At 43.3% G+C, this 12537-nt stretch overlaps 1 protein-coding gene across 2 annotated transcripts in view; it reads left to right on the top strand.

Annotated features, from left to right (window-relative positions):
• The window catches only part of abcb7 (ATP-binding cassette, sub-family B (MDR/TAP), member 7), a 45335-nt gene extending 35703 nt beyond the window's left edge, over positions 1–9632 (top strand). Inside the window, exons 14-17 of one of the 2 annotated variants that reach the window (XM_084085868.1) lie at positions 691–794; positions 3833–3940; positions 7544–7770; positions 7808–9632. In XM_084085868.1, the coding sequence (XP_083941994.1) occupies positions 691–794; positions 3833–3940; positions 7544–7762 (431 nt within the window). In that variant the 3' untranslated portion in view covers positions 7763–7770; positions 7808–9632. Of the gene's footprint in view, positions 1–690; positions 795–3832; positions 3941–7543 lie in introns of both variants that reach the window. The other variant, XM_084085867.1, reaches the window with a different exon arrangement.
• The last annotated feature ends 2905 nt before the right edge of the window (positions 9633–12537 follow it).

The following is a 12537-nucleotide window of genomic DNA, read 5'->3' as shown; positions in this document are numbered from 1 at the left end:
TACGTGACTGCCGCTCGAGCGTTGGGCGCTGGAGGGTCAGCGCAGGGCCGTGCGAGCGTTTCACCTCCTGTGCCGCACTCTCCTCCGCTGTCAGTGGTATTTATATCTGTGTGCCAAACACCGGGCTGCTTTCAAAAGTCTTTCGCTCAGCTCGCATGTAATAAAGGCCATGTGCACAGTGGGAGAAATCTTTGTGTCCTGCTTCTTTTCTGCTCGCAATTAATCCATTAAGACCAGGAACACATCGGTGTAATTTTGAGATTTCTTTGGCTATTCAAAAATAGCAGATCTACAAGCTCTGAACTTGTAGATCTGTTATTTAAAAAAAAAAATGGAAACATTTTGCAAATCTTAGAATAAATAAATAGATAATAAAAGTGCTTCTTGGGGGTCCCTGGAACGAAATATTTTGAGATGGGGGTCCATGGCCAAATACATATCATTTTGGGGGGTCTTTAACGTGAAAAAAGTGTGAGCACCACTGACAAATACAGTATAGCAACATGAGTTTTTTCAGAAAAAAAGATATAGAAGACATTTGTAGAATCCCTGGTGCTCGCTATGAGCTTGTAGATCTGCTATTTTTGAATAGCCAAAGTAGAAGATCGTGGTTAAAAGTGGTTAAAATCTGAAGTGACGGATGCTTTCCCGGTCTTAATGGGTTAATTGTGGTGTTGGTTTTGTTTCCAGGAGGGGAGAAGCAGCGCGTGGCCATCGCTCGCGCCGTACTGAAGAACCCACCCATTCTACTGTATGACGAGGCTACATCCTCCCTGGACTCTATTACAGAAGAGGTGAGCATAATAGTGAACGCACGCACACACACACGCATGTACATGTTTGTATCACTGTATGTGAGGATATCGGCATGTTAGGACGCAGATTTTATGACAGCCTTTTTTTGGGGCTTTTTTTTTGCCAGTCCATAGCACATTGTACAATGCATTGTGACCTAGGAGCTCACAAAGTGTCGTGTCCGCGACGCGTTGTGAGCTTGTAGATCTGCTATTTTTGGCACACACCACCATCATGCAACAAAGTATAAGTTAGGCTTAAGAATTGTCTGCGACGCGTTGTGAGCTTGTAGATTTGCTATTTCCGGTGCACGACACCGTCATGCACTGAAATATCGATTGGGCTGAAGAAACTGCAAATAATCACCCCAGCGTTTGCACGGACTGGGGCGTTTATTTGGACGGGGCGTTTACTACGCAAAATGGTGTCAGACCCCTGGCGTGGTATTAGGAAGGGGGCTACTATGTGGAAATATACGGTAACTCCAAACCATAAACCTTACCTCTAAATGTCTAAACCTAACTAATTGTACTCTGAAAATCTGAAAATCTTTTTTAACCATGAAGGACCAGGAAAATGGTCCTCACAATGTATTTTTCCCCCTCAAATTATACTATACTTGTGGGGACATTTGGCCCTTACAAATATAGTAATCCAGGTACACACACGCTGACAGCGTGCTGTTCATGTAGGCTGCCAGCTCATAAGAACACAGATGTATACATTCACTCATTCAAGTAAATCCACAAATCTCTTTGTTTCTTTCTCACAGCATGATTAGTGCTTGGTGATTGGCTCAGGAATGAGCTCGTTTGTGTGGGCGTGTGGGTGCGCGCATGCACACACACACACATGCGTACCCCACCCCCTGCCACCTGCCACCATTTCTCCCTTACCAAATCCCTAGTTGAGCGTAAAGCCCACAGTCTTTGTAAATGTTAACATTAACTAGAAAAAAGCAGCTTCTGGGGAAAACTGCGTGGGCTCGCTGAAAACAACTGTAAAGAAAATTATGTTTATTTTTGAGTAGAAAAGCATTTGGAGGAATGTACCCTCTTAAATGTAGAAGAAGATTAACGACTTGAACCCTAGCGTTCCTGTTCTGGGGGCAAAAATAGCTATCTAAAGTCCACAACGCATCACAACGAGCTGTTCGGCAAAGAGATTTGGTATAGAGGTAAATAATACGCCCCCGAGCTACCCTGGTCTACTAAACAGTATAGTGTTCAAGTGTTTCAATATAGTTTAGGTTTAAATTAAATTTGATTTTATCAATTTAAAAGCATAATTATGTTGAGCAGAAATGTTTGCCATTTGTGTGTATCTATTAAAAGTAAACGAGTGGTTACTAGGGTGTAGTAGGCCATTGCTAGGGTAAAAGGGGGCGGGCCTAATTTAAAGATTTATTTTTGGGCCTTTATGCCTTTATTGACAGCACAGTAGGCTGACAGGAAATAGGGAGAGAGAGATGGGGAGTGACATGCATCAAAGGCCGTCAGGACTGGGACTTGAACCTGCGACACTGTCAGGCTACACTGAGCCTAGGTGCCTGGACCGCTAGGCCAGTGGTCCAGGCCGGGCCAGCCTAATTTACACTAATCACAAGGACTGTCAGCCGAGTCCACTAAGGTTGACTACCTTGTCTGTACAACAAGCGGTTCAGTGATTAAGTAGCAAAAAATAAAGGGAGGGGTTTGAGGGCGTCCAACCCCCGCTGATTGAATCCCGCTGCAGGCACAGAATCGTAAATCATGTTTTTGGGCGAGCGTTTGCCCCAACTACCACTCAAAGTGACTTCTGGTCAATCACAGCGTGTCTTTTCTGGGACTTGTCAGAATCTAGTTGTATAAAACTATCACGCAGCATACCTATTCTTGGGGAAACATTCGCCATAAATAGGCTATACAAGCTGACAACGCGTCGCGATGTGTTGTCAGCTTGTAGACAGCCTATTTTTGCCAAAGAAGTTTGGTGTAGAGTGAAAAAAAGAGTGTACCAAGTTCAGTTGCAACTCGGGTCCGTTTTACTAAGTAAAGAGGGTTTAAATGGTTAGTGGGACTGGGAGGGTCACAGTCAGAGTTCTATTACGTCCTCCTGGGGAAACTCCTTTACTGTCAGGTGAAAAGAAGCATCGATAGAATGAAAAGGAGTTCAGTCTTCATTTGCAAGTTTAGTATTTTCATATTGCCTCGTAGCTTTTTTTCTTCCCATCATATAACATTGGAACGGAGAGCAAACAACTTCATGAACGCACAAAGCCATATATTTCTGAGCACTGTTTATTTAACCAAATTACCTTAAAGTTAATGCTCCAGGGCTGATTTCATATATATCCTGTCATTCATATTTTTGCATCTTATTTTTTCAGATGAGTAAGCCTACAATATAATACAAATATTTCATATTTCATTTTTATGAAGCTTTTACGATTTTTATGATTGTATTTGCCTGGGGTGTATTCCAGTGTTATTCCCTGATAAAGTGTAATGGTCATCTTAAATCATGGCTTCACGTAAATACAAACTGGAATTGGATAAACTCCCCTGGCTGTCCAGCCCCTTGTCTCAGTGTCACTGTGTGCCTTTGTGAAGTCTTTTGTCAGATGTGTTCTGTCTTTACTGTTTATATTAGTATTTAATTTTGTGTTTTTTTACACTGTGGACTGGAGTAATAAACAGTGAGGCAGGAGACATAGGCAAGTCGAGGTAGTTTACTTAGCTTCACCGTAAGTCCATACATTCATTCAGTCACTGCGGTCAGCAATAACAACCACACCATTAACCCGGAACCAGAAGTCACTATCTCCCTTAACCCCTGCTCTTAAAAGGACAAGCCCTCTTTGGTGAATGTCTCTCAATGTCTCTCGATGTGGGTCACCACAACACCGTTGTTCTGTATATTCTTCTGAGTTTGTTTAGTGTTTTAATGGACCACAGTGGAAACAAGCTCAAGCTGATTTTATAATATTTTGGTGCTTTTATGGTGATGTTGTTTTTAATTGTCTGCCATATAAAATATTATATTCCATTCTATTCAGAACATTCTGAGGTCGATGAAGGAGATGGTCAAAGACAGAACATCGGTGTTCATCGCCCACAGACTGTCCACCATCGTTGACGCTGATGAGATCATCGTCCTCAATCAGGTAAGAACCGGTTCATCTCATCAAGCCTCTATTCAGATTTATTTGCTTAAATAAAAGTATCAATGCCACAAAGTAAAAACACTCCGTTTCAAATAAACAAAAAGCTTAATTCAAAGTACAAAAGTATTAACATCAAAATATACTTAAAGTAGTAAAAATATTTATTATGGAGATTACATATTTCAGAATCATTTATATCACATTATTTAACTACAATTTATCATGCTATTTGAAATGAGCTATCTGTGATGTGCTATTTTTTTGATTTTTAATAATTGTTTTAATAATCTAAATCTGAGAAGTAACTAGTATCTAAAAGCTGTCGGATAAATGTAGTGTTGTAAAAAGTAAAATCTGTGCCCCCTGAGATTTATTGGAGTGGAAGTATCACGTTTGGAAAAATGTAAATACTCAAGTAAAGAAGAAAGTACTTCAAAATGGTACTTAAGTACAGTAAATGCACTTACAGTAGTTACTTCCCACCACTGGTTCCAGTGTTAGCGGTGGCTTCATAAATGGCCAATTAAATGGCGGGTCAGGTTTGTCTGCTACAAAAGTATGCCGTGTTAATTACCGCTCCAATTAGGTGGCTGGTGTATTGATAGGAGTAATGACCAGGGAACTTAGCAGGCAGGCTCAATTTCTGCCACTTGTCACTCACCTTTCTTCAACATACTGTGCGTGATGAAAAAACGCATTGTTGGCCACATCTCATTAACCCATTAAGACCTGAGGCTGATTCTACAAAATGCCTTCTAAATCAGTGGTTCTCAAAAAAAATTGTGCCAAGGACCCCCAAATTGACATGTATTTGTCCGCGGACCCCCCATCTGAAAATGTTTTTTTGCCAGGGGAACCCCCAGAAGAGAAAAAATCAAAACGATTTAATGGGTTAAGTCCCGAGAACAACAGGCCACTGTCAGCGTAATGTTTCTCTTCATAAGAACTCATTAGAGCAGTCAGACGCGACCGCTCGCTGCAGTCAGATGGTGCGATGGTTGGAAGGAACGGTCTTGTTTGTCTCACTGACTAATAACTGTGCGCTGGGCCCGCTGCCCAGACACCCATGATGAACGCCTCGCCCCGGACTGGAAACCAAAACGCCTCGCCCCTTCAATGGCCGCCTTTACTCAACGGCCTGTGTGAAAGAAACACCTCTCTACTGTATGTGCCGTTCAACTGTGCAGAAATGAGAGCTAAAATACACAGCCAGACAAGTGTAGTAGCCATGTTTTATTTCAATACCTTCCTCTGTGTGTCGAGCGTACATCGGTGCCAGAAGCATCTGTGACACCAGCGCTCAAGTCATTCCAAGAAAAACGATGCGTGCATTTGACCTCCACACAACACTCCGCGATGCAGCGTTTATAATGCGACCTGTAAGGAAAGGTGCCGTGACATTATCCATCCGTTGCAGAGTTGAATGCGTGATGAAACTGAGAGGTGTAAAGGGCGATTTATGCGTAGTTGTGAATCGGCACGTCGCACACACACCGAAAACAGTGGATCTACAAGCTGACGAGTGTCGAGGCGCGACGTTTTAGTGAGCTTGTAGATGTGCCGTTTTCGGTGCAACTGAAAGTGTGAATCAAGCCTTGGTGGAGTGAGTGTCGCGCATCAGATGGCGGGGATCAGAGGGGTCGCGGCGAGGAGGCTTGTTTAGCGTGTGATGCGGCTGCAGCGGCACAGCGTTTGCTGGTGTCATGAGCGGAGGAATGCCTGGAGGGGGGGGGGGAGGGGGGGAGGGGTGCTCATTAAAATAACGAGTGGAAGCGGGCACGTGCATGACTCGTGCGAGCTAAAGATGACGCCGACACCTCTGCATGCGCTCCTGGGAGGTGGGGGAAGGGGGTGCCATTATTTGTGTTTGACTGTGTGGGATGGAGGCGGGTGCATGTACGTGCATATGCGTGTTTGTGTGTGTGTGTGTGTCTGTGCAGTCTGCATGTGTCCCATGTTTTTGCGGCAGAGAGGAGGGAACAGTTGTTGGGGAGGCGGCAGGGCCTCCATGACTCCACAGAGACTCAGACACACTGATCTGTGGTCAGAAAGACACTACATAAGTATGAACAGTGGTTCTCAAATATTTTCATGTCAAGGACCCCCAAATTGTTATGCGTTTGGCCACAGAACCACATCTGAAAAGATTTTGTGCCAGGGAGAAGATGAGTGAAAATGTGTGTTTAAAAAACATATATAACAATATTTCAAATTCTAAAAAAGAAAATCAAAAATAGTTGACACGTTGTGAGCTTGTAGATCTGCTATGTTTGAATAGCCGAAGTATAAAATAGGGTTAAAATGGTTAAACTGATTTGCATGCTATTACATTCTTTTTTTTCTGGCCCCCCCTGGAACCCCCTAAACGACCCCTGGGTCACTGGGACCTCACAAACACGTTCATTAAATTCCTTAAGTCTTCATTCCCTACATATTACTATTATGAGTCTGGACAGACGCATGTAAACGGCAACTGGTTGGTGGAGGCATACAACCTTATGTGGAATGCCTAGATTTCTAAAGTGAATGTAGTGTGTGCATCGTCCTGATATTATTGTTGCGGTTAATTTTCACCTTTTGTGTGACACAGTGACATACATTTTATTTAAATTATTATTTTACGTAGCCTTCTCTTGGCTGAGGAGACCCTTTCTTTTGATTGATTTATTGAAGTTTTTATTGATAAAAATATACATACATGCATATCATGACAACAATATATTTGTACATTTCTGTCAAAAGAATAAAACAAATCAATGGTGGTCTTTTGACTATAAATTTGTGTGTAAACTGAGGGCCAGGTGTTGGAGTGGGGGCAGCACTGATACAGAAAAATAGCCCTATTCTGGGGACTCATTTACCTGAGGGGTCCTTTTTGAATAACCTTTTTAAATCTTCAGTGGGTAATTATTTAACATTTTCTAAGCAGAGCAGTCTGACGGGATGAAAACGTCAGTCAAATTACCAGAGGAAATATTGACCGTGACCCAGATGTGAATGTTTGGAGATCTTGCTCTCCTGAGAGCTTTGATTTGACTCTTTTTAATGGGGTCCGTGCAGACCTCTGTGCTAGGGTAGGGGGTTGTTGTTGATACAATCTCCATTTTTACATATGGAATATTTTTTATTCTTTCCAAATAAATGAAATATGAATGAAATATTTAACTTGATTTTCATAATAGAAGTCAATGGCAGTCAGATCGGCCTGAAATCTTGCTCAAATACAAAGTCATAGTTACTGTATTGACGGCGGGCGTCACAGATTGGCATCATGATGTCCAAGATCTTCATGGAGGCGGGGGAAGAAGCAGCAAAAAACTGAACTAACACATCCAAATGTGAAGTCACAGTTGCTGGACAAAAGAACAAAAAAACAAAAAAAGGAAAAACGTCTGCACGCTGGATCAAGCTCCACAATAGTTATTTTTCATTGAATTACCACCAAGGTGACATTTTCCAAGGTGATGTTTTGAGCTTCCAAGCTCTTCCAGCAGACAGATGCAAATAGGTAATAACTCCAATTCTAGGAACTCCTCCAGTCTCTCTCTTCCTCACAGCCTTGACCCTCACTTCTTGCTCCTCCTCTGCTCCTCTCTCTCCCAGGGTAAAGTAGCGGAGCGCGGAAACCACGCCACGCTCCTGAGCATGCCCGGCAGCCTGTACGCCGAGCTGTGGAACACCCAGAACAGCAAGATCCTCAACAGTGGCGGCGTGGCCGAGACGCCCGCCGAGAAACCACTGTCCGCCAAAGAGGAGGAGAGGAAGAAACTGCAGGAGGAGATCATGAACGGCGTGAAGGGCTGCGGAAACTGCTCCTGCTGAGAGGAGCGGAGGAGGAGCAGTTAGGAGGTGCCCCCTGTCCCGCTGTCGTTCTCCTCCTCCTCCCGTCAGAGGCCGGCGCTGGTCTGGTTGCTCTGTGAGGTTCATGAACACAGATAAACTCCTCCTCCTGAAGAGAGAGCTTACAGGAGCGTGACTGGTATCCCTCAAACCACCGGTGCTTATGGAAGAGAATGTTCAGGAAAAAGGAAAAAAGTTATAACCACAAAACAATAGTCCAGGCACTCAAAGTATTTTTTAAAAGTTTATAAAAGGCCTTTAATTAAATAGACTTGATGCAAAATGTATATTTTGCATCAAGGCCTTTTAATTTTAAGGCCCACTTTGAGTAGCTGGACCTGGATACATTTTTTTTGTCTTTGTGGTCAGAACTTTTCCTTTTTCCTAACTCCTCCTCCTCCTGGGAGCGGAGATATGCCATTGGTCTCCAAGTGGGAAGAGGAGGGGTGAAAGCAGTCGGAGCCAGTGTGCCATTGGCTGACGTCCAGGGGGCGGTGCTTGTATATGTGACGTACAAACTGCACAAACACATTGTCTGTTAGCCTACGTTTTTCTCACGTTGCACTCGGACACGCCTTTACCCACTTGAACCCTAGTGTTCCTGTTCTGGGGACGTACATTCGGCGGAAATATTTACACGTACAGCGAAAACAGCAGGGACCCTAGTATAGAGCCCTGGGGGACTCCAGTCAAGTATATAGGGTTTAGGTGGTTAATTGGCTTTGGCAACAGATGAGGCCGCACACACGTAATGAACCATGACTTGACATGACACATGCCTTGGCGTTAACCATGAATTATGTTGATTGAATTTATTTTTTAAATTATTTTTCCATGTAATTTGAGCCTGTAGTTAGTTGCCGTTCTTTTTTTTTTTTAAGGATGTATAAATGTATATGACTATTTCAACATAAAACCAGCCTATGTTTATTATTATAGATGCACATTAACTGTTTGCATTTGTTCCAGTAATGTCGTTTGTCACCAAGCTGCTGTTTCAGTGTTATTGAGTCACAGTCTATGCTTCCGATGTTCATAATATGCCCTGATGAAAGAATCACATTTGCCAGAGCAGCATTCAGTTCATAAGGTCTAACAGTACCTAGAGATGTGCCAGAAAAAAAGTGTGAATATTTGGCTTCAGAGATTCAAGATGGCTTCCTGTGAGCCTGGCTAATAACCCATGACGGGTCTAGTCTTCCCTGACAGTGACTTGAAGCTTTTAGAGCATTGTGCTGTTCATATCATTTATCTTTTATTACTGGACTATTCTCATGGAAACTTGCAGTATGATGTTAGAATTGTAACATCATGGTCATTTTGATAAAACTGGTGAAAATGAATGAGTCTAGACACTGGAAAGTGACTTGCTCGGTTGCTCCCAGTCAGTTTATTAATGTTTTCAGCCGACATATTGTAGGGTCGACATCAGGGAGCAAGTAACTTTCCGGTGTGTGGACTCTTTATTCTTTTTTACCTATTATTGACCAGTTTGTCCTGCACCTGGGCTTTTTCTTGAGGATGTACAAGCTTGTTTCCATTATCGTTTTGATAAAAACAACCTTCTATGACCTGAATACTCAAACCTAAGGTTGGATGTTATTACGTACAGTTTGGGGTGACACACCCTGGTTTTATTGAGGACTTAACTTGGCTGGAGAGTAGTCGTTCTGATCGGGACTTCCTTCTACTATGGGGTTGTATTTGTATATGAAGAGAATCCATATTAGATTAGCTTGTACAAAATGTAAAACCTCGCATTGTGTTCTGAGTGGGAACAGGTATAACATGTATATATGAGTGGCCTGCAGACAGAGTTTTAAAATGAATAAAGATCAGTTCAATATTTCCAGATGTTCGTCAACTCCTCAAGTTTAATGTGTTGACAGATGGGTTACTAATTGCATTTTAGTTCAGTTTGTAGTGCAGGTTAATACATTTGTAAATGCTCATTAACAGTTAAATTGTGCAAAAATAAAAACTGAACTAATTGGATGCATATTATTCATCAGAGCGTCGGCGCCCTGGGCCGGGAGCAAGGTGGCGGTTTAGTGCAGTGGGAGAACCCTGGACTCAAACCGCTCCTGCCTGTTGTCATGATGAAAAATAATTCGGCGCACCTCATCACCAGGCCATGGGAGTCTCATTGGGGCTTTGGTGTGTGTGTGCGTGCGCATGCATGCATGCGTCCAAAATCCCTCTTATCACCCGTCCACTTTGCATAAGCTCCATGCGACCGCAGTTGAAGCACCGGGAGAGCGTTTCTGAGGATTCCACATTTATATCAAATCCGATGACGCCACACATGCAGCTACGCTGTGATGTGTCACGGAACGGACACATGCGGTATCCTGTGGTTCTCAAAGTGGGGTCCCGGTGAGGTCCCCCAGGGGCTCTTGAAGGGGTTCCAGGGGGTCCCCAGCCTAAATTAGTTCACAATCATTTTAACCACTTTAACCCTATCTTGTACATTTAGCTGTTCAAAAATAGTCAATCTTCAATCTCACAATCGCTCACAAACGATCTTGTAGATAATTTTAGATAAGATTCTTTTCAACACACCCTTTTCAGATTGGTGTCAGTGGCTAAATATGTACGTATCAATGCTGTATAGCAAGGACATGCCATGAACACACCAGTAGTCTTTTCCTTACGAGGCTCACATTAGAGATGTGAGATCTAAAGAGCCGTCGTTTGTATTAGGGGCCAGCTCTCCTGCTGTGGTCCATATTAAAGGATGCTATTAGAGGCCTTTGTGTGGCGTTCTGCTGCCGTTGCCGCTGCATTATGCTGCATGGAAAACGGGAGACGGATTCCTCATCATTACCACCCTGTACAAACCCGGGGACACACCCACACCCTATTGAAACATTTTCATTTTCACTAGCTAACTAGAGAACAAATATATGTTCCCTGTTTCTACTGCTGACATGTTTTGCGTAACGTAACTGCATGAACCCTATAGGGTCCCTAATCTGGCCATGTCATAATAATTGGTGAACAGTCGGTACAAATGGCAGACCTACAAGCTTGTTTTGATTGATTGAATACTTAATAAGCATGATTATTAAAGTCAAAGGTCATGCTAAAAGGATAACACAAAAAGCCCTGCTCAAAAACGATACAAAACATTGGAATAAAGCTCAGTAGAATAAGGTATATTTACAGAGAAAGGAGGGGCGGGGGAGAGGATTCTACTATCAAGATGATCAAGGAGTTATACTGTTTGTTTTTTTTGTATTTTATTTTGAGTACAGGATGTATGTCTGCTATAATTATCGACGAGATTTGCTGTAGTAGAGGGGCTTATAGACCCCTGGGGGTCCCCGGTCCCCCCCCCCCCCAGCCGCGACCGGAAAAAAAATCCTTTTGTCACTGTCAGTGCACTCTGTCTGGGCTATTGTTCTAGGTGTTAATGGCGCATTGCCGGCTCTCTCGTGGGCACGCATTTGCACCTTCAGAGCTGCGCCCCGCTATAGTAATGATACTGTAAATTTGGGCCCCGACATCTGACATTCATGTGGGGGCTGATCATGTCGGGTGGGGGCTTATGTCCCGAGGCCCCCACGGTATCAGCGTCTATGCTTTGGGCTATTCAAAAATGGCAGATATTTGGGGGACCCCGGTCAAGGAAGGAACTATTTCAATCCGGGAACGCATCAGTGTCATTTAACATTTTAGCTATAACCATTATTTTATACTTTGGGCCAGAGGCGCCGATTTATATGCGCGGCCGATACGGCACCGAGTGCCACACCACGAGCTTGTAGATCTGCTATATATCTTTTTTAAATAGTGAAAATTTGGTGAAAAACCTTGAATATAATTTTTTTTTTACTTAAATCTTTGCTTCTGGGAATGTCTTCTAAATCCTAACGTTTTTTTTTTTTTTTAGCGGTGCCAACCGCTCTACATTTGACTCTGTCCGTGTGTGTGTCCGTCCGTCCGTCCGTCCGTTATGTCCGTCCGTATGCTTGAACACGGCAAAACACATGCGCCACTTCAACCCACACACACACACACACTGCACACATGCGCACACACGAACACACGCACACACACACACACACACTTGACGTCCGTATGTCCGTATGTTATGTCCGTTTGAGCACGGCATTTAACCAGCAATAACTTCAGTTCGCAGCATGGTACGGAGTACAAATTTAGTACATGGACTAAAACCACCAATAGGCACAAACTGAAATGAATTAAGCCCCGCCCCCTCTGTCTTCCTATTGGCTGGGCTTTAAACAGCCGTAAGTCCAGTTTGCAGCATGCCACCAAGTCCAAATGTGGTATGTGGACTTAGATCACCAATAGGGACGAACTGTAATTACTTAAGCCCTGCCCCCTCTGTCTGCCCATTGGCTGGGCTTTAAACAGCCATTATTCCAGTTTGCAGCATGCTACCAAGTACAAATTTGGTAAGTGGACTCAGACCACCAATAGGGACGAACTGAAATTAGTTAAGCCCCGCCCCAAAGGCACCGCTTCCTTCACACAGGGTGTGATTTTTTTTTAACTGTTGCTATATACAGTATATCAGTGGTTATATGTGGGACATATTATGTCAAGGATCACCCAAAATGATATGTATTTGTCCGGAGTCCCATCTCAAAATATTTTGTTCTAGGGACCCCCCCCTCAGAAGAAAAGATTTGAGTTAAAAATGTATGTATATATACACATTTTTTCCCCCTCAAAAATAGCAGATCTACAAGCTCATAGCGTGGCACTCGGTGCCGCACTATGAGCTT

This window comes from Gymnoscopelus microlampas (assembly GCF_963454915.1).
Source record: "Gymnoscopelus microlampas genome assembly, chromosome: 18".
Taxonomy (NCBI): domain Eukaryota; kingdom Metazoa; phylum Chordata; class Actinopteri; order Myctophiformes; family Myctophidae; genus Gymnoscopelus; species Gymnoscopelus microlampas.
This window is presented reverse-complemented; position numbering and strand designations above follow the sequence as displayed.